Source organism: Orbicella faveolata, unplaced genomic scaffold (genome assembly GCF_042242905.1).
Source record: "Orbicella faveolata isolate gen_17 unplaced genomic scaffold, um_ofav_v1 contig_48, whole genome shotgun sequence".
Lineage (NCBI taxonomy): Eukaryota > Metazoa > Cnidaria > Anthozoa > Scleractinia > Merulinidae > Orbicella > Orbicella faveolata.
The window spans coordinates 14,809,571-14,837,416 of record NW_028301578.1 but is presented as its reverse complement, the minus strand read 5'-3'; the positions used below and the strand labels follow the sequence as shown (position 1 = coordinate 14,837,416).

The window sequence follows — 27,846 nt, the reverse complement described above, 5'->3', positions numbered from 1 at the left end:
ATTTTTCTCTTTACGATTTCTGGTTTGTTTTGTTCTTTTCTAGTTTTATCTACTTTCCTGCGTGAGCAAATGTAGTTCTAATTCTGGTATAAAGTCAATGAAGACAATGATAGGTCGAGTGCACAGATTAAAGCATTAAAATTCCTTCCAAAGTATTCCCGAACTGCAAAATATTTTGCATGTTTGAAATAGACATTGTGGTATAATACTTCAGTAAGCTCTTAAGGATTTTTTCATTGCCATCAAAAAAAGTTTTTCTCAGTTTTAACTGCGATATGATATAACAGAACAAAGTCGAATAAAAACGATATTCCGTCCTATGGCAAGCACTCTTTGGGCTCTTCGCGTGACTAGCCATAAGGACGTATGCGCTGGAGGTCACGTGATCCTTTGTTGGTCAGACATCATCTAATACTAATAATAGATATGTCCGGTGGTCTGTTTCTATAACGTCACTAAACAAAAGATTTAATTGGCAAAACAATGGCTGTGCACGTGCAATATAATTCTTATTACATTTCTTTGCCGTCCTCTCGGCAAAACAACAACGTGAAATGACCAAATTGTGCTTTGTCTGGAGAACGTGAACCACAACGGCTAATTTTTCGTATTTCTATTTGGAATTGAACGCATTCGTAGCATATTCAGCAGGGGCAAGTGTTAATACCGACAAACACACTGGATAGAAACACATTTTTTACTTTGTCTCGCCGGAAGTGACGTTTGTTGCGATTAGACACAAGAAAAGGTATACATTTAACAGTTTATGGTCTGTAGTTCCGTTGTCATCCAAGTGAAGGCACTTCTTGGTCGATGGCATGCTAAAATGAGCTAGAATGGTTATCGATTGCCGGCTGTAATTAGAAAAACTGCCGGACAAGACTGACTTCTAAGGTAAGTGAAACTCGACTGCTTGAAATTGACTCTTATCGAGGCCGTGCTTTTCTCGAAGCCGAAACCCTTATTACGAAGATCGATAAACTTTCTTAATCGCGAAAGGCCTTATCTCAAAGTGAGAGCAACCTGAAAATTAGTCCATGAACGCTAAGTGTGCCAGCCAGGGGAGGATACGCTCTTGTTATATATAAGAATATTGTTTTTCGGTCCAGACTGAATGTTCTTATTTTTCTAGTGATTTTAGGGCTGAGAGTATTCTTTGTGAATATTCATAGATTACAGCGTGTGACATTTCCGTTTTATTGACTTTGGTGGCGTTGAAGTAATTTTGGAGTCGAGCTGTAAGTAGTCTCCTCCGCAGCCGTTATTAGGGTCGTCACGCAACGCTTCTCCCCCACATGGTGGGGGAGAAGCGTTGCGTGACGACCCTAATAACGGCTGCGGAGGAGACTAGGCTGTAAGCTGTAATGTAGGCTGTAATGGTTAGTTTTGCCGTTTAGAAAAAGGAAGTATTTTATACAGTTTAGTTTAAAACATATAATTATATTGTATTAACAAATTTACAACACACAAAATTATATTCCTTGCCAAATCTCAGCCTCGGGTTTATTCTTAAAATATTCTTAAAATGTCCCAAATGTCAGTCTCGATATTCTTATAAAATATATTCTTATAGAAAAAAGAGAGAGTTTTACGACCACAGCCTTGGTTAGACTAAAATTTTTAACGGAGGCAATATCAGGAAAAAAAAAACGTTTCTTCTATATTGATTTAACTTTCTGATATGTAGCCTCTTACGGGAACTTGAAATAAATATAAAATAGATTCAGAATTGTTAATACCGAGCCAGGTGCCTCGCCTTTTACTAGTTACAGCCCTGTTCCGTTTTTCATACACTGATTCCAGCAGGCCCATACTCTTGGAGTTTCATAAGCGTTTGTATATTCGCGTTAAGACAAAAGCAAAAGGCGGTATGGAACAGGAAGGTCTCGTTCCAGTCCCTTCTCGTCTAATGCGTCTCGGCCATATTGCCTGCTTGATTAACAGACTGCAAAGTAGGCTGCATTTTTCACGGTTCACAGAATTATACATATCTCCCCTCACTGACGCGCGGTGAATTTTCATTCGTGCAACTGGAAATATTTTGGCGGATATTTCCCGTCGCAATCGTGCCTTGACACTGAGCGATGCTGGAACTCGAAGGCAACTCAGTTTACTTCCTGCTTTAGAATATATTGCGCGTGTGTAGTGCCTCAGCCAAAAGCCTTAAAATTTGCATGATAACAGAGGACCCTAATATAGAGCTAGGCTGTCTGAAACTAAACGAGAAAATTACACGATACCCACAGTGTGCTTGTATTTTTTTAATCGAACAACCTTTTCGAAAGAAAGAATCAAAAGCTGTGTTTTTATGTTTGAGCAGATATTTTTGACTGTTTTTTAATGTGTAGATCAATACAGCCCACTTCGCCGAGGGGGTTAACTTAAATGCTAATTAATTAAAACAAAAAGTCGGTAACCGACATCAGCGTTATTATTTTGAGTTCATGGCGGCAGGGCCTAATACAACTGTCGAATGGTTATCATAACTTTGGCAAAAAAGGTTCATCGGTGTTTAAGTCTATGCTTCAACGTCAATGTCGAAATTCCCTGATCCACCCTCGCGCTATGTAAAATAACAACCGGGTACCAAACGACCATATTATTCCATACAGCAACTTCAACCTCGTGTTGTCCGAAATGCGTTTGCTGCTTGCCTTGTGTTGCTGAAAATAATTCAGCTATTTGTCGCTTTTACTTCAGAAACATTAATCTGGTAAGTAAGAGGTTAAATGTTGTAGCTATGGGGTCAGCTTTTGTAAATGTTTTTTTCTTTATTTTGGTATGCACTTGCTTTATCATGTATAATACACAAAAGGTGTGAAATTAAGGTGGCTTGTTGCTGGTTATGTTGTTCCTTTAAACTCACCTATAGCTATGTGTTTTTGTAATTTTCTAGGGCAAAAACATTACTCCTCTGAGATGGCCAGTTATTCATCCGCGACACAGAGAATTATTTTTCTGCTGCTACTTATCGCACAAGATCGGGTCGCAAGCACAAGTCTTGGAGGTGATATCACTGCAGATACAGATCTAACGCTCGATGGATCCCCTTACCTCGTATCACAAGATCTCGTTGTAGCTGAAAACGCCACTCTGACTGTCCACCAAGGAGTCCAATTACACTTTGAGACTGGAGTTGCTTTACGAGTTAAGGGTTCTCTGCAAGCCAAAGGGAATCCACGTGGAAGAATAGTCTTCACCAAATCACCGGTTAACAATACTTATAATGATGGAATACGCCTAAGCGATGGGAACAGTTCCAAAGAGGGTCGGCTGGAAATTTTCCTTAGAGGACAATGGATGCCTGTGTGTGATAATCGTTGGGATATGAGAAATGCTGAGGTAACTAAATGTCTCTTGTTCAAAATTGCTCGGTAGTTTGTATTTGCCGAGGTTTACTCCTTTCACATGTGCAAAAATTACAAGCTGAGCTGATCTTATATAATGCTAGTAGAGTGAAATCTTGACTTTTCAAGCCCTCGAACTGTCGAACTTTCCAGTAACTCAACCCAAAAGTTGTTTTTCCTCCAATCCCCCTCCCCGCTGAGTCTAACATTTTACCCGCCGATTTCTCAAACTACCCGATTGTGAAAATTAACTTTTGTTTCCCCTAGAGGCTCGAAAAGTATCTAGTACAGTAGAATCCCAATTTCTCGAACACACGATTTTTCGAACCTCCCAATCACTCAAACCAAGACTCATTTCTCCCATTCCCCTACCCCTCCCCCTCAGTTCGGCATTGCAATTTTAATTTCACCCCCGATTTCTCGAACTATCAGTTCTCGGTTCCCTTGGAGGTTCGGAAAAAATTTAGATCCAGACTTCTTTATTTACATTTCTTTTGTTTTGTTTTTTTTTTTTTTTTTCTTCTTCTTCTTTTTTTAACAAATTTTTCTGTTTACATTTAAATTTCCTTCAAAGCTGTTAGTTTAAAAAATCAAGTAATGAGTCAGCTTTATTTCTCAAACCAAAAGTTGTCACCCTCCCCTCCCCTCAGTCTAGCTTTGTAATCTAACCCGATTTCGCGAATTATCCCAGTTTTGAAATCAACCGGTTAGTTTTCCTAGGACGGATTAGACAAAAGAATTCAGATGATGTTGGACAGTAGAATGCCGATTTCTTGAACACTCGATACTTCGAACCTCCCGATAACTCGACCGAAAAACCCGTTCCTTTCACTCTCTCCCCCCCCCCCCCCCCCCCCTCAGTCGAGCATTGCGATTTCAATTTCAGTCCCGTACTAACCGGTTTTGTTAAATAAGTTCTCGTTTCCCTTGAAGGTTCGGAAAAATCGAGATTTCATCGTTAAGCCTTTACTCAGACTTGCTGTTAGTTTGAATAATCATGAAATGAGTCAGCTATATTTCTCTATTTTTGGAGTGACACTCGTTTACCAATGCAAGCCAAGGAAAATTATATTGGCTTTTAGACTCATTAATTGTTGTACAGGTGGAAAGGACGTCAATCGATCAATCATTCAATCAGTCAAATCGTTATTCACACTTTTTTGATCACAGAGGACGAAAAAACACAGAAAACAGAAGAAAACAAATGGTAGTGGTATTTGGCAATAATACCGCAAGTGATATTTTATAACAGAAGTCGAGAAAATTTCAGTGACACACAACAGACCTTCAGATTTCGTTACGGTTGAAATAACAAACACGGGCGTCTGCATTCGTAAATAGTTCAATAAAAGTAATTTTTAAATCGCGGTTTTTTCCGTCACTGCAGCGATGAAGCGAAACCACAAATTTAGATGAAGTACGGGTAAGCTGTGTTTGTTGTGTTTAATTGCTGCTTTGTTGAAAAACACCAACACCAGCTCCGTAATTTATCGTCACCTGACAGTCATAAAAGGTGGTAGACTACTGTTTGGCAGGCTGGAGTCCCTGTATAGTTGTGCTGAGTGGACAAACTGGAAAGAACTGGACGGGAATTCTGAACCTGTTGGCCGACAGCAGAGCTGATATGGATGAAATCTGTCGCTATAATTCGTCGCCTTCCTCGTAGTCTGCCAGTGAACACTCCCTCATGGTCGGAACCTTTTGTAAATTTCGGCAAAGAATCGAGAGACATTCGTCTAGTTCTTTAGCTTCGTATTTGACAATGTTGTCGTTAAGGCCCTTGCTTTCTGCCCACGACTTCCAAACATTCATCCACGTCTTAGTAGTTTTGACTGTATTTTTGTTTACTGCTTTTTTGGCGAGCTTTTTTATTTCCTCACCGGAAATTTCCGGGAATTTTTCCGCCATTTTTTTTAAACAAAAGCAAAAACGTAATTGTGCTCAGTGTTGTCATGGTAACCTTGTTATACCATCCATTTTTGCTGTTATACCACTATTACGCGGAAATAGTGATACTATCAACCAATCAAATCTCCGAAATTTCTCGGCTTACATTAAAATTGTAAGAAATATACCGTAGACTGCAGCTCATAATACAACTTCGTAAGGGCTTTTACTGAGATAGGCTTACAAACGGAGGTGCTTATATCCGAGGGGGCTTAAAACCGGAATAAAAAAAAGCGGTTTAGAAACGAGCCACAGCCGTGTTGATCGAAACAGGTTTTCATTTACTGGTTTTTAATTAAGCTTTAAATAAAAAATAATTCAAAACAAGGAGAGCTAAAGGGGGACTTAATTCCTGGGAGCTTATAACCAGATACTTTTTTTGGTTTACAGGTAGATGGGCCTCTCACCGGTGGGAGGGGGGAGGGTTTATAAGCGTGGGGGCTTATAAGCGGCAGTTTACGATATCAGTTTTATATACGTGTGTAGCAGCCAAAGCCTACAGAGCTTTCGAGTGTAGTTGGTAACTGCAAGTTTAGTATTACGTAATCCTTGGGCTAGACTAAGCAAAAAGCTTTTCAGTTGTTTGTATAATAACAGTGTTATCTTTGATCACATGCAGGTTGCTTGTAGACAACTAGGGTTTCTGGGCGCCAAAAGGTACTACAGACATCCCGGGGGAACTGGATATACTTGGTTAAATGAAGTCAACTGCCAGGGAACTGAGATGAGTCTGGTGGAGTGCAATTATCGAACTACATATTTTTATTGCGGTAAGTCACATAGAGAAAGAACGCAATCCGATATCACGATATATGGTTTCATTCATGGCTCGGTGGTTTTTTTTGAGTTGACTAGTATTAGAGAGCTTAAGCAAACCACGACGGCAACGACAACGAGAACGCCACGAAACAAAATTTTAATGAGTAGAACAACGGTTGTGCAAGTGCGAAATAAATCTTTGGACATTTTTTTGCCCTCCTCTGCAAAACAACAACGTAAAATGACTAAGGTCTGGTTATTTTGAAGAACGCGAACAACGGTAGCTAATGTTCTGTATTTTCATTTGGAATTGAACGCTGGCATTGCATATTTAGCTTGAGCATGTTCTGAGGCCAATAGGTGCACTAAACAGATCTAGACAATTACGAAAAGGTAAAATAAAAAATCTATTTTCTTTTTCTAGGCGTTGTCCTCGGGGTCGCCTTCATCATTGTTTAAGCTCTCTTTCTTCACAGGGACCCTTCTGGAAACCGTTCTTTGCGTTGTCCTCTAGATACATACAGTAAACGGGATACAACTGACCTTCCTTTCTTTCTTTCTTACCATTACGTGCGTCAAATTATTTGAACTCGAACTTTTGGCACTGCTGGAATCCTAATTGGACACAGTTAAATACAGAAGTAAATATTTAAAGACACTGCACGGTTTTAAGAAATTCTTGACAAAAATCGACCTTGCCCCAGTTGTTCAAAGGGTGGATAACGCTATCTGCCGGATAAATCACTATCCGGTGGATAGCATACAGTTTAACTCCTATTAAACGGCCACCCTCGGGGAAATGAATGGTGGCCGCTCAAAGGAACACAACTTACAGTAAAACAATAAGTGCAATATCAATAATTTTGATGGCATCGAAAATAGCGGAGGCTGACCAAGGTCCTTTAAAGGAAGCTGGCAGTTTATAGAGAAAAAACAATAGAAAAGCCCTCATCGGGACTGTGATTACTGGCCGCCTAATAGGGGTGGCCGTTCATGATAAGTGGCCGTTTAATAGGGGTTCGACTGTATTTTTTTTGTTATTTTACTTATGCACTGGTTAGCGATTTACCCTGTGGATAGTGTTATTTATACCCTTCGAACAACTTGGCGCTGGAATCTTAAAATGATATGATCCTTGAATAAAGCATTTTTTTCCTTGCCAGATCACGATAGAGATATTGGATTAGAGTGCTACAGCCTGGCAAACTGGAAAGGAATTGAGTTTTCTAGTTCCGAAAAACTCTCCTCTCTTCAATATGTGGACGTGTCCCTAGCACACGAAGCAATGAAGATTAGGGAGGTTACTCCAGATCTTGACCACGTGACAGTTAGAAGCTCTATATATGGAGTGAGGTCTGCCAATGCAAGTTCTCCGCTGACCATTAAGGATAGCAGTATCAGCGGTAACGTGTTTGCAGTGATTTCTGACAATGCAAGTTCTCCGCTGACCATTAGGGATTGCATTATCGGCGATAACGTGTTCGTAGGCATCCAAATTAAAGACAGATCAAAGGGACTTACGATTGAGAACACTGTAGTGAGCAACACAATTAAGGGACACGGGTTGAGTTATAACCTAGATGCTGATCCAGTAAATTTTTGTTCTGACGAAGTGGAAAATATGACTTCATTTCCAATTTTTTTCGAAGCGTTGGGCAAACCTAGAACGACTGGCGACTGTGCCAAGGTAGGTAACTAGGCATTAAGTTTTTGTCTAATTAAGTGAAGTCTGTTACCTAGCCTTCACATCCACGGCTGATCATGCAATTCGGGGTTGCAACATGAGACTGGAAGGGATGCTTGTCCAGCTACCTCTCTCCCTCCCCAAAGTTGCGTCAGTATAGCATTATTATGTGCGTTTAGTTGGAAGGGGAGGGAGTGGCAATCAAGGCAAAGGTATCTTTCCATGTAAAGAAGAAAAGACAGAGGGACATTGGACTGAATCTTTGAATTACATACTGAGCACTGGACCACTGGGCTGCAGCCAGGAACTCGTTTTTATCTGTATTTATTCATTCATTCACTCAATTGAATCTAGAACGCTTTGATTTTGATCATAATTTATTGCGCTTTTCTTTAACTTAAAAGATTCGTGTTTTTTCACTATGTTCAAGTCCTATGGCAAATTATTCCAAATTTGTTCACCTTTATATTTAGATAAAAATTTCGAGAGTTTGACCACTATACCTTGAATATTGCTTCTGTAAGGAAAGATCGAAATGAGCACTTTTTGCACTTTGTCCCTCCCCACCCCCCCCCCCCTTACTTCCACCCCTAGTTTAAACAGGGTTAAGTAATTTAAAAGCCATGGAACAGATCGAAACCAAAAATAGAAGGAATGCCTAGTAAAACGTCGAGATCAAAAAGAGTTGTGTGTTTTTTGGGCAAACAAAAATATTGCCTTGTCACGCAACTAGCAACATTATAGGATATGAAACATTACATTTTACTTCTTTGAGTTCTGACATTTTTCCCTCTAGACTATTAAAGCTAGTCCGGGACAGCTCTTGACTGTGTATTATCAATCAATGACTGGAGAAGACTTCGAACTAGATGTACGCGATGGCAACAACAAAAACGCCTCACAACTTGAGCTCGTCAACGAGTCGACAGGTGTCAGTCAGGCTGTCACGCTATCGTCAAGTTCTGGTCACGAACTCTACATAAGGTTTCGATACAGCGCGGGATACAGAGAAGAAGTCAGAATAAGATTCGTAATCACGGACGGTAGAGGTACGGAGTTTTGCTGTTCATTTATAATTTTTTAAATTGATTAGAAAACACCCTGTGTGAAAGCGCGCACTAGAAGCCATACTTCCATAACTCCAAAGAGACGCAGAGAGAATTTGCATTTTGTTATCAAAATAAAAACAGGTGATTTTCTTTTTCTTTTCCCGCAGTCTTTTCTAAAACAAATAGAAAACACCTTCTTTGAGTTTCTACCAAGTTATAGAAACACTCGTGGAAGTTTAGGAGAACTCAGAAAAGTTGTGAATACAATCGGCCAGCGGCTCGTGTCCCTATAACATTTCTCATTCTTCCAAACCTGCACTCATGATTCTATAACTCGATACAAGCCAAGAAAAGGTTTTCTGTTTCTTAAATACCACATTCCCATCAACCTCGTTCCCAAGGTCTCTCATCTTCAAGAGAGGAGAGACCCTGGTTGGGTGATGACATGGTAGGTTGGAAAGTTGAGAGACACTGGGAAGGAGATGAACACGCGAAGAAACACGTGAAGGCTACCTAGTCTAATACATATCTTTCAGGAAATGCATGTGTCAACCTCCGCTGAGGTTACGATTCTTTTTCACTACGGAAAGTTTTATTCTCAGATTCTAGTTGTATTCTGACCTAGTTGTATGTCTTTTCAGTTGCTCCCTCTCTCGTCATATCAAACTGCACATTCCGTGACAACCACAAAAAGGGCGTCTCCTTATCAGACTTTATGGGAAATACGATCATTGGCACAACTACTGTGATTCGGAATAATGCCGGAGGCATGACCGCTGAACGAGTCTCTGGAACACTCGCAGCTACCAACAGTCATTTTATCAACAACAGCGCTAATGGTTTGGAGATCTTGGACAGCAGCTTTCTGTCATGTAATCTGCACGAGCTGTCAAGCAAAGAAAATGAAGGCAATGGGTCATATTTCCATTTTGTTGCTTCTCTTGATAGTAATGTGTCTCACTCGGCTTTTGTTGGAAACGCCCACAATGGAATTGTAATCGCTAATAGCGCCAGTCACATTGCATTCAGGAACGTCACGGCGGTTTTAAACAAGTACAGCGGCGTTCAAATTCATGATGGCCAAGTCTCGTCCAGTTTCGAATCTTGTAATTTGTCGAGCAATAGAGAAGACGGTTGTTACATATCAAACCAGGCCGGAGATCATCAGTTCTTCAACTGCACGGCAAATTCCAATTTGAGGCATGGTGTTAGCTTCTCCGACCCTTCGTCTGCACCAAGGCACTTCTTCGAGCAAATAAGTCTTATAGATAACACCATCAACGACAACACGCAATATGGATTCAAACTAACTCCCGAGGGTCAGTATAGCAGTGACTCAGCTAACATTACCATGGTAATCATCAATAACCAATTCATGCGTAACGGCAGAGGAGGCATCTTTTTGTCTCCAGATCATTACTGGTGGAAAAAACCAAGAAGAGTGCAGGCAAGCGTTACAGACAATCATTTTGAACAGAACAAAGTAAACACATTTCACGTTTTCTGTGTTTACCTGGAATTGGTTATTGAATCCAACACATTCATAAACAACACGGATAAAGTACTGAGCTTGATGAACAACAACCGCTGTGGCTCAAACAAAGATCGGGACCCTAACCTTAATCCTGTTAAGGTGGAAATAAATGAAAACAGATTCATGAAGAACCGCGCTGAAAATGTTTTATTTATCGACTTCAGTTCGTTCCCTGAAGCGGTTTCTGCTATCGTGAGGAATAATACGTTTGAAGACAACGAAGCCGCAACGAAAGACCTTTTTCCAAATTTTTATCGTCGTTCAACAACTCGGGCAGTGATCGTTCTTAAAGAAGGTAGTTTTACCTTGAGCGAAAACATTTTGGAAAATCCCAAGTTTGCGTACCAGCTCTCAACCTTGCGTCCTGATTACCAACGAAGTATTGATGCTAAATTCAACTGGTGGGGAACAGCAGAGGAATGCGAAATCGTGGACAGAATCTTTGATTTCCAGCACAGGGTACAATTGTCTCCAGTGGAGTTCTTCCCTTACCTTCTGTCCTCAAACAAGACAAGAGTCATTAATTCAAGCATACCAAGACTATCCTGCTTTCTTAAAGGTGCAACGATTGGTGGGATCGTAGATAGACCGCTGGCCTTATTGAGCGAGGAGTCGCCTTACGAAGTTCGAGGTGACATCATCATCCTGACGAATGGGTCGCTGTCCATTCCGAAAAATGTGACGTTACAGTTTCCTTCCAGGTCAGCAATGGTTGTACAAGGAACGCTTCTGGTCAATGGAACAGAAAACGAAAAAGTACGATTTCTAAAAAAGCAACACCGAGAAGAATTCCGACTGGGTGGAGGGACTGGACCGTGGGAGGGTAGAGTGGAATTTTTGGTCAATGATACCTGGTGGCCATTGTGCTTGCCCCCCAACAGCTCTTTCACCACCAAAGCGAAAAGCATTTGCCAACAACTCGATCTCTACTATGAAACCTATGCTACACATTTCCCTCCTGGCCAGGAAACTGGCTTCGTCCACGACGTTGTCTGTGATGAGAACGCTACTGGTGATACAATGAGCTGCAGAGCCAATACCTGGAGTTATGGACCTACATGTTTTGGAAATATTGTGCAAGTCTCCTGTCAGAATTACAGCTGGGCGGGGCTTCATCTGGCGATGTCAAACCATCAAAGTTCATTGGAACACCTGGAAATCCAAGATGCTGGCTACGCCTATCGCAGTGAAATCCAGATTCCTGGGGCAGCTCTCAAAGTAGATCTGTTTCACCACAATATAAGCAATGTTTTCATAAACAATTCAGTGGGTATCGGCGTGCAACTGGCATACCATAATTTGTTTCACAACCAGTCCTTGATGCCACATTCTACAATATCAAACACAAAATCTCACGGTGTTCTGTCGAAGTCCCCTTCCCTGTCACTTACAGACGTGAAGATGACAGGGAATGACGGCAGCGGTTTTGTTCAGGAAAGTTATTGGGATAAAATAAACAATTTTGCAGCAGAAATGGCCAGTGCAGATGTGAACAAGACTCTCCACGTCTGCTCGGAAAACAGAACATTTCTACGAGCCAACAAAGTGTTCTATTTCACCTTAGAAGCACTTGAACGGAGCTCGCATCTCAGATGTCAGCATATCATGGAAACAGAGCCCGGTTACAAAATCGTTCTTCAGAGTCTTTATTTTACCTCTTCGTATCGCAAGTCAGAACGTGATTTCTTACACGTATACGATGGTGCGAATGCATCAATTGGTCCACCTTGGAAGATGGAAGCTTTACCATGGAAGAATCGTTATGTTTACAAACAAATCATCCAGTATTTATTCAACTCTACCAAATCACGTGTCGTGTTTGATCTGAACAAACGCGCCTGGGTGCATCTTGCCACCAACTTCATTGCGTATACAGTGAAAGGTTAGTCATCATTTGCTGTTTTCTTTATTAAGCTGCGATAATTGGTTTTCTTAATTTAGCTACGTTAGTTATTTATTCACTTAGCCCTTTTTAAAAAAGATCTATATTCCTCGATATAGACGTAACTAGCAAGCAACTTTGCATCGATCGAGTCCATGGGGGTTTTCTTTACACTTTAATTATGTCAAAATATACATCAAAACATACATGTTCAAGTCATCCTTAGATTTTTTTTCAAATCGTCATCATATCATTCAGAAGAAATGATAGTAGCCTTATGACTAGTGCTGCAACGACTGTCCATGTTTGATGACTGGAATATACCAGAAAATTAGACCCTTTGAGTCCTCATCAGTCTATTTGCCTGAGTGCGAGAACGAAAAGGATGTGGTGCAAATGAATACAGCCTTAGTTTATTTAAATTGTTTATGGAGGTGGTAGTGAAGAGGTGAGAATCATGATATAAGGTAAAGCCTGCAAACAAGCCAAGTGGACCATCAGGCTGACGCTCATCTCTGATTTCTGTAGCATGAAGTGACTAGGCGTATTCCTACTCCTCCCTGGATGGGATGCCAGTTCATCACGGGGTTACCCCCAGCATTGAGGTCGCCGGTACCTATTTACACACCTGGGTGGAGAGAGGCACTGTGAGAGTAAAGTGTCCTGCTCAAGAACACAACGCTCGAACCCGGACCGCGCAATCCGGAGCCGAGCAAACTAACCAAGAAGAAACGTTTAGTTTTATGGAAGAAAAAAAAAACAGTTCTCTTTATTCAGTGGAACTAGACGAAATTGGCATTTATCAGTTATATTCTTTTTAATTTTGTAGAGAACGAACAACTTCGTTATATCAGTGGGGAGATCAACATAGATCGAGTAAACATCAGCAACAGTCTTCAATACGGTGTCCTTATAACAGGAAACTCGTTAAAATCTCTCAGCATTACAAAAACAGACATTACCAAGACCAAAGGCTATGGAATATATATTAGACTATGGGACATTAACATCGTTAAAATCATGTCAACAAATCTTCAACAGAATTTAAAGGGGATTAGTCTTCCGGAAATGACTTCTACAGAATTAACGATCGAGAACTGTGTTATCAATGGTTCCGTGTTGGAGGGCGTGAGTATAAAGAACGAAGTCGATAGTGCTATACGCATTGTAAACACCAGTGTCACGTACAATGATTTCGGAGTCAGGATCTTTGATCAGAAAAGCTTTAAGTTATTCGTCAGCGGTAGTACATTTTCTTGGAACAAGTATGGAGCCATTTATTTCTATCGCTCCCTTTTGCTTGACGTCAAAGGCGATTTGCCAGTCGTACTGTTCAAGTCCAATTATTTCTTTCGTAATCAGGGACTCGCTGTTGACATCAGAACCAAGGGCTCATGGGTATTTTTGAATAACACTTTTGAGGAAAATCGAGGTATGTCTGTCGTCTCATTTCACAGATTTGACCGTGCTGGCTGGTCATCGCCCTTAGTTGTCCATAGTAATTTGTTCCTGGCAAACGAGTGCCCAGATAAAGCAGTGATTAACATTGGAAGTGGAGTGACGCGTAATGATGTAATCATTACAAACAACAACTTCACGTCCAATTTAGGACGCTGTGTGTTCCGTGAAGAGACACCTGCATTTTTACCCGCCCATGTTCCAATTTCCATCACAGATAACCTGTTTAATGAGAATAATTGCGAAAATAATAGTGTCATAGAGGTCCTTCACTTAGACGAAAACGCAACTTTGGTGAACAATATTTTCACACGAAACAGGGGAGAGAACGTTGTCTTTCTTCAAGTGACCCATGGCATCGACACAGCGATTCAAGGAGGAAAGATCGCTTTCAACAACAACACTTTATCCAATAACTTTGTTTACATCTCATCACATTTGTCTCCTGCAGACGATTCTTGTGCGCTTGTTCTTTCTGGAATTTACAAAGAATCAGGTATCAGGTTTAACAAATTTAATAATCCCAGCTTTACAAGGGAACTCTGTGTCAGGTTTCCCGCCACTTCTTGGAGTGACGTTGTGGATGTGACACATAACTGGTGGGGTACAGTTATTGGAAGCGAAGTGCGTGACAGGATTTCAGATTTTGATGATAATTACGATTTTGCTATTGCCGATGATTGGCCTTTTCTTCTGAGTGGCGATGACCCAACTTCAACCACCGTCAATCAACACGATTTCAAACAACATGGAAAAGTTCTTTCGGGACGATTGTTTGACTCTATAACACTAAAAGCCTCTCAAAGCCCGTACAGCGTGACTTCAGATTTGACCGTTCTAGATAACGTCACGCTAACTGTAGAAGCAGGAGTTATGGTCAAGGTAAGCCCAGGGATGAGCATACTTGTTGTTGGAGCGCTCAAAGCTCACGGAACGCTTGACAAACCAGTTACATTCACGATACAGGAGCCTGCAAGCAGTAATAAAGATTCACTTCTCCCTGTGCGACTTATGCATGGGAATTTCCCCTGGGAGGGGAGGGCAGAGGTTTTTCACAACAGGTCTTGGACACCAATGTCTGCTCCCACCAATATGCACGTGAGGAACATCACTGAAGTAGTATGTAGACAGCTTGGATATGGTCCACCAGTCGCTACCGTGGTAAGCACTGATGCATTTAGCCAGAATGCCAACGGGTCGCAGCCTGTAGAATTTCTTTGTCATGGAGACGAAACATTTTTACATGACTGCCTTACAAAGCCGCCGACACTCGATTCCAGCAGTATGATAGATGTTATAGCGAAGTGTCGGGGGACATCCTGGGGAAATCTACGTTTTGTATCTTCCAAAGACGAGAACATGTCCCAGTCCGTCTTGACTCATGTTCAGTTTTCACACTGTGGTAACCGCCATGGAATGGCTGTCCCAGCAGTAGAGGTGGTTACAAATGTGCCCAAACTGGAATCCATCATCGTGCGAAACTGTACATCTGGTGGGCTACAAGTTTACTCTCCGAGAACGGACGTACATCTCAAAAACAGCACTTTTGTGGACACCGGAGGAGTCGGTTTAAGCTTTGTACAGACAAAACGCAACATTTTCGTGGATAGTTCGGAATCATCAAGAAACCAAAGAGGTATTGCCTTTGAGGAAGCAAGTGCCCAAAATGTCCCTCGAGTCCACTTTGGAAGAGTATCTCTATGCAGTGAGAGGAAAGCTGTTTTTGTAAAGAATCAAGTGCATCTTTATTTTGATATTCCAAGACCCAAGAGTACAAGAATAGGTTGTCAGAAAGTGCTGATGGTGGAAAGAGGTAAAGGAATCAAGTTAACTGTGTTATACTATTTGGGAGAGCAACGTTTTGTAATGTACGACTCCATTAACACTACTACAGCAGTTGTGGACAAGTGGAATCACCGTATAGCGGAACTTGTTCATAAAGAGTTGATTATACCACGTGATGCTATTTTGGTGCAGTGGAGAGGAGATATCAACTCTGAGATCGCTATTTTAGTAGAAGCCATAGGTATTAATGGTAAGGACGTTTTTTAGAAACATTTTCTCAAGAGCCCATCACCAGGAGCGTGCAACTCCCATAATGAACCTATGTCACGGCATTTTCACAGACCGGTGGATTTTTTTGGATTTTTTTCCCGCGATATAGGTCAGTTCTGGTCTAAATGAGCATGCATCGGTGAGGAAAGAAATGGTTGTTTTTCTCTTTAATCTTTCAGTAAGATGATGACGTTGGTTAAAACTAAGTTCGTGTTTGTGATTGGTCTCTGAGGTTCCTGCGGTGTCTGAATTCGCGGTAAATTCAAACTAAAGATAGATCGGTCTATGAAAACACCGTGACATGAATATTGGGTAGTTGCACGCTCCAGGTGATGGGCTCCTGATTTTCTAGAAGTTTAATTTTAACCATATCTAGCATGAGCATTTTTTCTTTCGTATTTCTGGGAGGAGGGATTTTGTGCCTCTCCCCTCCCCCCCCCCCCCCCCCGTATTTCCGAAATAGTATTCAAACTTATATAATGTGTAAAGAATCCAAACCTGTTTACATCACTGCATGATAATCACGTGTCAATTATGACATCAAAAACGAGTGAGATGCTGACGATTTAACTCAGGGGCAGAACTAGGGGGAGGGTGTAGGGGGTGCACACTGAAGCCTTTCTCTTCGTATTCGCTTTTAAAATTTGTTTACCTCACCAGTCAGTTACGCCATTCCTTAGTGGTGCACCCCTTCCTAAGAAAAATCATGGATCCACCGTTGTAACTAATGTTTAACTGATATGCTCAGGACAAACGCTATTGTGGTACATCTTTTCAATTTGATAGTTACCTTGAAATGGTTTGGTCTTTTAGACGATATTTGGGATAAAATTGCAGGCATAGCCTCGGATATAAAATATCTCACTGGACATAGACTGGACACTTCTTTTTTGCTGCTACAGCGTGCTGACGAGACCCAACCAGGTCGAAAGAGCTGTCCACGGTTGCAATTCTTGGCTTTCAATTTGGACTCTATCATGTCGTTGTCGCGTTAAGTTTACTACATAGTAATCAGCCTTGCTTCATTATTATAGATTTTATTGCATTTCAGTGATTACATTTCATGGAGCCGTTACTTATGAATGAAAGTAGATTGAATATAAAGTCGAGGCTAATATCCTGCCATTTCTTAATCCACAGATGCTCCATGCACCTACGAGCTTGACTTGTGCGGCTGGCAGACATTCACCAATATGTCAATAAATGGAATTAATGTTACGCGGACATGGAAAAGAGTCACCAAACATTTCTCGAGAGATGGCGCATCTGATTACACTTACGGCTCTATCAAAGGTCTGTATTTAGTTGATAGTCTAACAGGGCCCTATGTATAAAGGTCGAGTATGCCCTTCGTCTCGCTTTGGGAGGCAAATCACGGATTTGGGTCTCGCTTAAGGTGTTTAGGACGAAACGTCACCATTTTTCGCCGTAAAGGTATCTTTTAGGGTTGCACCTGAAGCAATAATAAACGAGTGCTGTCTGTCTTTTTTTTAAAAGGTATCTTTCAGGAGTCAAATAGAGCACGCGTCACGTACAGTTTAGTCCTGCATAGGGGTTTAATTCAAACTTTCTGATGAGAATCTCCGACCTTTTCACAGGAGAGTTCCCTCGGGTAGGTGAGAGGCTAACTGCAGTGTAATTCGGCTATTAATTTATTTGTTTAATTTCTCCATCTCAGGAAAATGGCTATACGTTGGCAATGAACAAAAGCCATATGTTGGCGGGCGCGCAGCCATGATCAGCCCTCCAATTACAAACCAGTCCAAGATATGCTACATTGTGTTCTTTTACCGGGTGGGCAAAAAAGATAAAGCTGGACTGTCACTCTACATACAGACAGGTTAGTCTAGGCTGTCACTATACATACTAACAGGTTAGTCTGGTCAATTAATTTATTCTCTTCTATAAGCGATCATCAAAATCATTCTTGTGAGCTTTCTAGCGGAGCTCCCGCGCCGAAAGTGCGTCAGTGGGGCCCCATACCTTAGAATATTTGGTAACTCATCGAGCTAAAAAATTTTAAGTCTCGATAGGTTCTTCTTAACTGTATTTAAAATGTTACCGTACCATGAGGTGCTTTTGGTAAGTTAATTTTTGCTATTATTGCTCGAATGTTCTGCGGAAATCATCTTAAATCAAATCCGCTATTACTTCGATCCATTTCAGGCACAAAATACAGAGCAAAGCATGCATCACATTTTTTCAGTCCAGTTTGCTTGACAAGTCATCGCTAGTGAATTTAAGGGCTACCCAGAAGTTGTATGTCCGGTATTTTTAGCGAAGTCACTGCGCGCCGAAGGCACGGCAGCGGAGCCCCAGTACCAAAGAAAATTTAGTAACCAATCGATCTCAAAAGTTTTGGTTGTCAAGTGACTGTCCGTACGTACGTACGTACGTGCGCCAAACCAAATGACTTGAAAAATAAATGAGTTGCACCATTATCATAGGTACATCTTTGATATTGAACATCTATGTTATGGTTAATTGACTATTGTCAAAACAAGGTATCCGCTGACCAGTATCGCGTGACCATATCGCAAGCTCAGGTTAACAGCTCATCGATGTCGCTTGCGGTTTTTTGAAGTTTAGTGCTTACCAGGTACTGGTTTTCGATTGATCGCAGGCTCAAATCAGGTTATTACTCTAGGGGAGAAGGTGGGAGTACGTGCAAAGGCAACATTTTGGCGCAAATTAGCCCCCGGAGCGTTGTTGACTTTTCTTCCGACATAGTCCTTGCACAATCGTTTCTTGAAAAGTCCCTTATATATTGTGTGCGTAATGTCTACAATCTTGGTTACGCTTAATGGGTATAGGTTGTTAAAATAACTGGAAAAAAGGGAAACCACACGCTGAACAATTACATGCTCATGAATGTTGATCATTTTTTGAGTTTCTGACCCTAGAAAAACAAATCCTCTTTTTCCTTTATGGATAATTACTGCAATAAGTAGCTCAACTTTTAGCCTTCAATAAATCTGTATGTTATTTCTCAAACTCATAAATAATTCATCACGTTTAAACAAACGAAATCATGGCCGTGATGGTGTTTGAATATCTGATCTTAAATTAGCATAGACTTTTACGATTTCATTTCTCCGTTTAATTTCTCCTTAATTTTAGTTTCGATTGAGAAGTTATATAAAACACTCAAGATAGTGTTTGACCACGTTACCAAACACCTCGAAGTTCGTCAAAAATACTCCACTGCGCGTCGCATTTTCAACTCTCTTCTCACTGTTTGGAAATGTGGTCAAACACTGTCTTTCGTGTTTGATATATTACTTTAAAAAATCTTGAGCATTTCTCTTCTGTTTTGTATTCTATAGGAACGTTTCCCGCAATTGAACAGAGACTTCTCTGGAGCGCCAAATCTAAAAAGTGGTGGGAATGGAAAAAGGCCATCGTAGAACTTCCACAAGATTTGGATGAGTATAGAGTGTTGTTTGAAGGTGCATTTGAGTCATTCCAACCTCCACCATATCATCCGAGAAACTTTGTGATTATCGACAACCTAGAACTAAGAAGATGTTCGGTTAAAGGTAATCTATTCATCTATTCTTTGTTACGTGTTATATCAGTGAACGTATTTTAAATAAATAGCCATACACATTAACGGTAGTTACATCAACAGTTTTCTTTAACGTCCATACTGGTAAAGCCTTCTGAAAAATTATTTATATCTGAGCGATTTCGCAAAAACATGCCCGCTAGCGACCTTAAACGTAGGAGGGGCGCCGTCACGGCCAGGCTCGGCACATGGCCCAGGCACTGGCCTATCTGCTGGAGGTTTGCTGGCTGCCAGCTGTTAAAAGAAGTGGGGAGGGGAAGGTGTCTTGTACTGACACCCCCAGCTAGCTGGACTTTGAGTTTTCAGTGTTAAATAACCTTGATATTGACTGTGTTTATGGGTATTTTACTCAGTTGTTGAAACTTGTTTGAGGCTTCTTTGTTGACATGGCACCCTGCTGGAGTGGTCCATGCCACGTGCATGCGTGAGGGGGCCAATCTCCTATCCAGGGGGGTGGTCAGAAGACTTCTGGCATGTGGGACTGTCTTTGAGTCAATACGGGCATGTTTTTGAGAATTCGGTCAGATATACACGCGACTATTTGAACATTTGAAAGCAAGAATTCTCAAGAGTAGCATTACATGGTCTGAAATGGCGCAACAGACCGCAGGAGACGTCAAAATGTGGTAAGAATATCAGTGACACACTCGGCTATCGCCTCGTGTGCCACATTTTTGTACTTATCACAGTTTGACGTAATTTGTGATCTATTACTAAACAGAAACACTGCAACATGAAATCAATTTATTTAAAAAGTGATGACTGAACTCAAATCATATCAACCATTTTTCTTTCTGTAGGAGAACACCGCATTTCCAACAGTGTATTCAGCAACAACATCCACCAAGCCATAAACTACTCCTCTGTAACCGATAAAAGCAACAGAAGACCTGGTTTCACCATTGAAAGGTGTAAAATTATCGACACGGCGATCTCTGCCTCAAACGTGTCTCAAAAGAGCGCCATTTCCCTAGATATTCAGGATAATAGTTTCACCATCGCCAACAACTTCATCTCTGGAAATCTCTTGGGTGGAATTCAAGCGCGTTTAGGCCGGAGCGACGGAACAAGCTTTCCAAGAAGCTTAATATACGGCAATACGTTTTCCGGTAATGTGAATGGAACAATACTAGTACAAAATAGAACTGACTTTGAGACATATTTCAGCACTGTTTACATTACGGACAACATCTTTGAAAGCAACTTGGGCACTGGTAGCACCATGAAACTTTCTGAGGTGCAAAGTGTGATCTCAAACAATTTTTTCTACAACAACTCAGGGTTACACACGATACAATATAGCTTTTCTAGCAGGTGGCCCAAAGGACAGAAGTGTGAGTCAAACACTTTCTATCTCAACAAAGGTCTTAGCCAGAACAAAGGTGTAACTATCGAGTCCAACGGACCAATGGAATACCACGGCAACAACTTTAAGAATCCGTCCAACCTTTACGAGTTCAGTTCAACGAGACAGGTCGATTCGATTTACAGTTACTGGTTTGGTACACCGAGACCATCTGACCCGATTGATGCGACCCTGAACTGGTGGGGCGTTGAAGAAGGTTCTTCCGTTGCTTCACGCATTTACGCTAATAAAGACGATTGGAGGTGGGCTACAGTAGAATATATACCATTCCACAAGTTGCCACAGGGAAACTTTTTTTCAAGTAAGTACTAGGTAGTTAAATGGGCGGTGGCTTTTGGGGTTTGAGGCGAGTTAACGTTTTAGTGTGACTCGGGTCCTCGTCAGTGCCTCTTATTACACAAGACGCCCCTCTGTAGCCAGTGTACAGTGTCCCCATCATGCTGGTAGCCAAGGTGTAAAATGTCCACGTACTGAAGCCACCATTGTTAATACAGAGACTTTGTTGTGAGTTTCTACTTCTTTGTGATCATCTCCCTGACATTCCCGTCCCTTTTGATATCATCTCCCTAAAAGTCTAGTCTCTTATGATATTTTTAACTCAATACATGTAAGAACCTTATATTGGGTTAACTGGACCAACTTGCAAAGGCAGCTAAACGGGGAACAATTAGTCTCGCGATAACATAGTTTCACTTCATTGATGAGAATACAATCACGTTACTCGAAGTTTTTCAAATTAACAGAATGTATGATGTAGACATGACATAACATGTATAGACCTAGCAATTTTTCTTTCACAATTCTATCCAAACCCTGGAAAGGCGCAGTGAGGTTAACCCTATGTAAAACACCAACTCGTGAGTCAAAGCCAGACCACAACACTGGGAACTCCGTGCCCTACTCTTTGCGACAAGTGTGTTAACCATGTGACACCAATGATGCAGGAGACGGGGCCTACGATTTATAGTCCTTATACAAGAAGACTTGAACGTCTAACCATAGATGTAATTACAAAGGTAGCACATTCTCCTCAGTTAAGACCCTGAGTGTTGGTCCGGTCTAGGACTCAAACACTCGACCTCCCGTGCAGCAGTCTGCCGCTCTACCAAGCGACGGTTAGATTAGTGTTTAGTTATACTGATGTTATTTGTTATTTAGATGGTTGTCCCGTCAGCTGGCTGAGAGCAAAATCAACGTGCTTCGTGTTCAGAGGTGGAAGTAAAACATTCAAGGAGGCCCAGGATTACTGCCAGGTACGCAATTCAGAAGTGATTTTTTTTTAATACCTGAGCGGGCAGGAACCACGTGCTTCACTACTTGATTGACTCGGCTGGACATTGACTCACTGGACATGATTTTGTTGTATTTTCGGGGAACAGGATTGGCGCAGTGGCGACAGCGCTCGCATCCAACCAATGTGGCCTGGGTTCGATTCCAGCCCGGTGCCACAAGTGGGTTGAGTTTGATGTTGGTTCTTGCCTTGCTCCAAGACTTTTTCTCCGGGTTCTTCGGTTTTCCTCCCTCCACGAAAACCAACATCTCCAAATTGCAATTAGACCAGGATAGACGACCCGCATGAAAACCAGTCAAGACTAATGGGACTTCCTCTCTAAATATTGTAGTTTATTTTGTTTTTACGCGACAAACAATGCGCGATGTTAAAAGTAATATAACACATTCCACCATATTTGCGATCACTATTGAGTAATACTCCGTTGTGCAGAAAACCAATCAAAACTCAAAGCAAATACATGACACCGACGCAAAGCGCGGGAAAATGTGTCCACGCGAGTCACGACAGGCTTTGGCTTCACTTCTGATTGGATGACAAAGTGGCCCGAGGTTATCAGCGAATCACTTAGGCCTAGGGCAAACGTCGAATCCATTTCATTGACTGCTATATACTTGTGTTTCAGTACCATGGAGGACATTTGGCATCGACTTATATACCAGAAGATATGGATTTTATTAACAAGGCGATACCGGGATCAAGACCAGATGGAAAACCACTTGTTCCTATATGGATAAAAACCGAGGAAAACATGGTACTGTATGAAATCTCACTGGGTAAAGAGAATTAAAAAGTACCCATTGTCTATTGTGTTTTACTTGCTCTTCTCTCTGAATTCCCTGAATGTGTAAGACATGATAGTCTAGCAGTTCTAGCTGTTAGTGGATCGGTCTTCGAATTTTCTTTTAAAATTTGCCTCTAACTTTGCAATAAAATTTTAGCAGTTGCGATGTAATGGTCAATTCTGTATGAGACGCGCCTGCAGGGAGACTCTCTATGGAACGATCTTCCCGAGGAACTTGGTACTGCAAAATCCTTAGACCTCTTCAAGAGATGCATTAATAGATCGATGGTTCTCTGCATCGGACTCCCACACGGCAAATATGAAAACTAGTAAATAGAAAATCTTACATGTCATGTATTTTCTTTTTTTCTGTTACTACGTACCGATATTGGTAACATATTATAACTAAAGTTTTCATTCATTCATTCATTGGTAGTTGTATTCATCAAAACATGATGATGATGAATACAACTACCATAATTCCCTGCAGGCGCGTCTCAGAAAGGGAATTGACAATTGAAAGGTAGTAGGTCTTCACCAAGTAAAGAGATAATTATAGTAAGTAATTTTACGTTCGTTTATAAAGGGAGGGCTTTGAATAAGTGACAGCTAGCTGTATTGCAATAGCCTCAGACTGACTTGTTCCAATGTTAATAGCTTAACGCTTCGAATGCGGTAAAGTTTCAGATGGTTAATAAAAGATGTCGATCTCTTCAATTCACCAGGTAGTGGGAAAGAGTGGTGAAAGATGTACCGTAATGACACTGGACAAAGCTCAAAAAATTGTCTCGTGTAACAGTCTGTACCCCTTTGTTTGCACAACAACTGCTCGTAAGTTATCAGTGTTTAACTAAAATAAACAATAATAATAATGATAATAATAACAATAATAATAATAGCCATTTATAAAAATACTATAGTTATCTCGTTTGTGTTTTTGTGTGAAGATCTAGAAACAGGTGATAACAGTTGCAGATAAAATGTCCCAATTTGTCTTTCAATTCGATTTATTTTAAAGTTTTAAAAAGCTTTGAATTTATCAGAATTTTCACATCTAATACCATACTTTGGTCATCTTTAGGGTCGTGTTACCACTGTGTACCGAACACGAATATAGATCCGCCAGTGTTGTGTGACAATCCAGTAGACTATGTCACGGTGGACTGCCCCCATAATGCACCTTGCTTTAACGCCACATTAATGACGTCTACAAACAAACCGGTTTACGGCTTAGGTTGTGCGGACGTGAGTAGAATCATTTTCATATTACTTACACAATTTTCTTTAGAAATCCTTTTTCTCTCTTAATTTAGTCAACAAACCAAACATGTTCCGTGCTTCTATCAAGTTTCAGTATATAAGCCGTTCTCTGATTGGCTATATATGTTACTTGAACGACTAGTAGATTTATACTAAAACAACTCGGGCTGTGCCCTCGTCAACTATCACGAATTAGTTCACTACTACTTCTGACTGGTTTAAATTCATCATGTGACGCGATAGTGTTCGTCTGCGGAGAGACACTATCAGCCCATAGTCCCAGCTAGTCCGCGGAAAATACCCGGATGGATAGTACTCGTCCGTGAAAATCTTTCTGTAAACACGCGGGCTTGTAGAAAATAAATAACTGAAATTGTGTTTAGTGGGTTTTTGTCTGTTGTCTTTTTCAAATTTTACATTTGGCTGTCGCTTTCATCTAACAAAGTTGGAAATAATTCAATATGATTTTCAATTTAGAGGGTTCGACCGACCACTCCCCCCCCCCCCCCCCCCGCCAGGGTTTAGGCTGACCATCAAAACTGAACTATAAATGTAACTTTTAAAACAAATGACAAGTAAAGATGACCAACATTCGCTATTGCGTAACAGTTGACACATATGGAAATTACTATACCCGTTATCATACCAGTCTTGTTTTTCTTTCAGACCATCTCGTCTGACTCGCCTGCGGCAAACTGCTCTCAAACTGAGGAGCAATTGTGCTCATACATTACAGCGAGACTGGCAAGCGACTCTCAACTTATCAGCTCATGTAGCTCTGTATGCTGCACGACAAACAAGTGTAATGGAAAGGACCCAGTCTACTACACTACTACTGTGTCAACAGAATCCATGGCACCATCTGCCACTGCATCAACAAAAGGTACACTAAGAGTTTATTTACTACAGAAAAAGAAACTGAATGAGTGCATCAAGTCACTCTTGACAGAACGTCTCTCCTACCAGAGCAAAATTACCCTGGGTGGGGGAGCGCGCTACTCCATATGTGGGGTATTTAGATGTGCCGCGGGAGAGGGTAGGACTTTCGAGGTTCTCGGTTCTTAAATAGGGTATCATGTTTGCCCCTGTTTGCATTGAGTTCCCGGTGTGACCCTTTCATGAGGTACCTAAAATAAATTGTATCAGCTAAAATTGCAGTGCGTAAACGTCCATCTAAACGAAAAACAAATGATCCGTCAAACCTGAACTTACCGTTTACTTCCAATGTTGCAGAAACAAGATAAACTTGACCCGTTTAAGCTTTTCTCAGTTTTTGTTTTTCCTTTAGTGAATCAATATTCATTTGCTTCATCTTTGTGTAGGCGTAGGTCTGAAGACCCTTCGCGGCACACATCTGTACAAAATTTACGGAAGAACCCATCCCCTCCAGAGAATTATTCAAAGAGACGAGAAACGACCCAAGCTCAGTTCTAATGAGTTCTTTTTACTCTTATTGGATCAAAAAATATTCAATAGGAATGCCACGTGGAATAGCAGTACCTGTGCCCACAATGACATGAGTCCAAGGAGAGCGTTATTCCCTTGCGCCGCTACGAGCCCTCTCTTTGCGTTCAATTCGCATCCTCTTCCGCGAAAATCTCGTTGAAAAACTTTGAGTACATGTACTACGGGCTTTTTTGGCCTTCTTGTTAATCAAATTTAAACAAACAAATGTTCTAATTTCTATTCCTTCCGAGAGAGGAAACTGGAGTAGTGTTAAAAAAGTACTTGATCTTCAGGTGGGGCGGTGGCCTTACGGTTAGTGCGCTCGTCTCCGGATCGAGCGATGCTGGTTCGAGCCCTGGCGCGGGACACATTGTTGCGTTCTTGGGTAAGACACTTTACTCTCACAGAGTTCACTCTCACCCAGGTGTATAAATGGGTACCAGCAACATTAATGCTGGGGGTAACCCTGCGATGGACTAGCATCCCATCCAGGGGGGAGTAGAAATACTCCTAGTCGCTTCATGCTACAGAAACCGGAGATACTGATGGGCCACTTGGCTGGTACGCAGACTTGATTTTCATATTTTATTTTATTTTATTTGGCAGGTTTCGCTATTGACTGCTACGAGTGTATTAACCCGCGCGAAGTTTCTAAAGGAGACGAGTGTAGCAGTGATAGATTGATCACGTGCCCTAGATCCTACGATAGGTGTATGACAATGAAGTACACCATGTCTGTTAGACAATCGGGCCCAGTCTATGTCGAGCACAGAGGCTGCTCCAACATTGCCTCGTGTGACCCGAAAAACCTGTTAAATAGTAAGTGCAATAATCGTAAGTAGTGTCATGGAACCCGTTTGTTAATTAAAAGCACTGAGACATTTATTTTACCTAACAGAAGAAGCATTCAAGCTACGCCCTACCCCACCTCACCTCAGCTCGCTTCACCTCGCCTCACCTTCAGGGCCGCCCCTACCTCATCTCATCTCACCACACCGTACCTTTGACACAGGCAATGATCACACTTGGTGCCGTAGCGCGGTGCCATAGCATGATTCTCGCTGGACAATAATATGAACACACCCTTTTTCGGTGTACTCACACCAGAACTCGGCCACAGTGTCCGTGCCCGGGTACAAAGTCATGACCTTGTAATTGGGCGCTAAGTGGTACATGGTAGAGTGGCATCCCACCTCACGGCCATCTTGTTATTACGCCCTCTTTATTCTGGCCGGAATAAAAGCTCAGTCAGTCATTTTCGAATGTGTATTGCACCGTCCTAAAGGAAATGAGAGGACGTGAGATATCCAACCTTCCTGGGTAGACGTCACAAGAGCCGCTGGACCCATTCTCCTCAAACTCGGTCGTGAAACAAAATGGCGGTGTTTTGGAGCTATTTTCGAGATTTCGTCGGAGCACAGAAAATCGAGGATTTAACGGAATCCAAAAATTTTTTCGCAGAACTATTTCAAATAAGAAGTAGATTCGTTTTAGCGAAAAAAAATTTTGGGGGTTAGGTGCACTTTAAAGAACCCCTTTATACGACCACCCCTTTGTGGCCCTTTGGTGACCGGAAGTGTTCCACAGTACTTGGGTACTTAGAGTACCTAGTGTCCATACAACAGTTCTCGAGTACCAGGTGTGAACACAACCCTTTAAATATTGATATCAAAACCCTTTAACCCTTTAAATATTGAGTTGGCGTGTCGTTGGTATGAAAGAAGAGCTCAAACAACAGAGCTGCACAATATTGACAAACGGTTTTTTTTTTAATCCAACAGGCTGCGCCTTGATGAATGTCACTGGCATGTTGACTGACTGTTCGCTTGACTGCTGTCAAGATAGACTGTGCAATATGCCTAGAGCTCGAGAATCAATTACTAAGCCAAACAATCCACCCAAAGCACGAAATACAGGTTTTGGACTAGCTGCAAATTTTGGCACAACTTTGTTGGTTTTAGTACTGGCTATGTTTTCTAGGTATTTAGCCTAACCTGCACAGCCTACTGTTTTTTGTTTTTTTTTTTCCTGATATATATAGTTTCAAAATATGGCCACATTACACATCTCTCAGGTCAAAAACCTGAGAGTCGTCGTAGGTTAAGTTTTCTCTTTCTTGTTAAGTTTTTTGATGTTTTTTTTTAAAAAGCCGAAAGAAGTGCGGGTACATTTTGTAACCGGTAATCTACAATCAATTTAACAAAAAAAAGCCTTGTGCTGTAGTTGATGATTTTAAGGTGACAGGCCAAAACGCAGGGACAGAAGAGACAATTTGTTGAGTTCCTCTTTGCTTCTCTTTCAATACGAGAAAACATCCCGTGGAAAAAAGAAATTCTTGTTATGTTTGAATAAAAATGGATACGCCGGAGAAATTTTAAAACGCAGCTTAGTTTCTACGGTAGGCCCTCCGTCCACA

At 41.3% G+C, this 27,846-nt stretch overlaps 1 protein-coding gene across 3 annotated transcripts; it reads left to right on the top strand.

Annotated features, from left to right (window-relative positions):
- Window positions 1–360: 360 nt before the first annotated feature.
- LOC110044779 (protein bark beetle-like) lies at window positions 361–27,810 on the top strand. 3 transcript variants are annotated; one of them, XM_020750362.2, is made up of 18 exons: window positions 361–894; window positions 2,897–3,342; window positions 5,914–6,064; window positions 7,217–7,740; window positions 8,534–8,786; window positions 9,428–12,202; window positions 13,032–15,695; window positions 16,856–17,008; window positions 17,394–17,555; window positions 19,042–19,254; window positions 20,084–20,950; window positions 21,808–21,902; window positions 22,566–22,694; window positions 23,450–23,555; window positions 23,806–23,969; window positions 24,651–24,867; window positions 26,037–26,249; window positions 27,212–27,810. In XM_020750362.2, exons 2-18 carry the CDS (start codon window positions 2,920–2,922, stop codon window positions 27,421–27,423), a joined length of 9,321 nt encoding a protein of 3,106 aa, XP_020606021.2. In that variant the 5' UTR covers window positions 361–894; window positions 2,897–2,919; the 3' UTR covers window positions 27,424–27,810. The 3 variants fall into 3 exon arrangements, with proteins under 3 accessions (XP_020606021.2, XP_020606022.2, XP_020606020.2); XM_020750363.2 differs by lacking the exon at window positions 361–894 and adding an exon at window positions 1,352–2,713; XM_020750361.2 differs by lacking the exon at window positions 361–894 and having other exon boundaries at window positions 2,737–3,342.
- The last annotated feature ends 36 nt before the right edge of the window (window positions 27,811–27,846 follow it).

Coding starts and splice junctions, on each gene's coding strand:
- LOC110044779 (XM_020750361.2), top strand. CDS start 2,875: ATGTGTTTTTGTAATTTTCTAGGGCAAAAACATTACTCCTCTGAGATG. Junction 19,255..20,083: donor AAGAAGATGTTCGGTTAAAG/GTAATCTATTCA, acceptor TTCTTTCTGTAG/GAGAACACCGCATTTCCAAC. Junction 26,250..27,211: donor CCCGAAAAACCTGTTAAATA/GTAAGTGCAATA, acceptor TTAATCCAACAG/GCTGCGCCTTGATGAATGTC.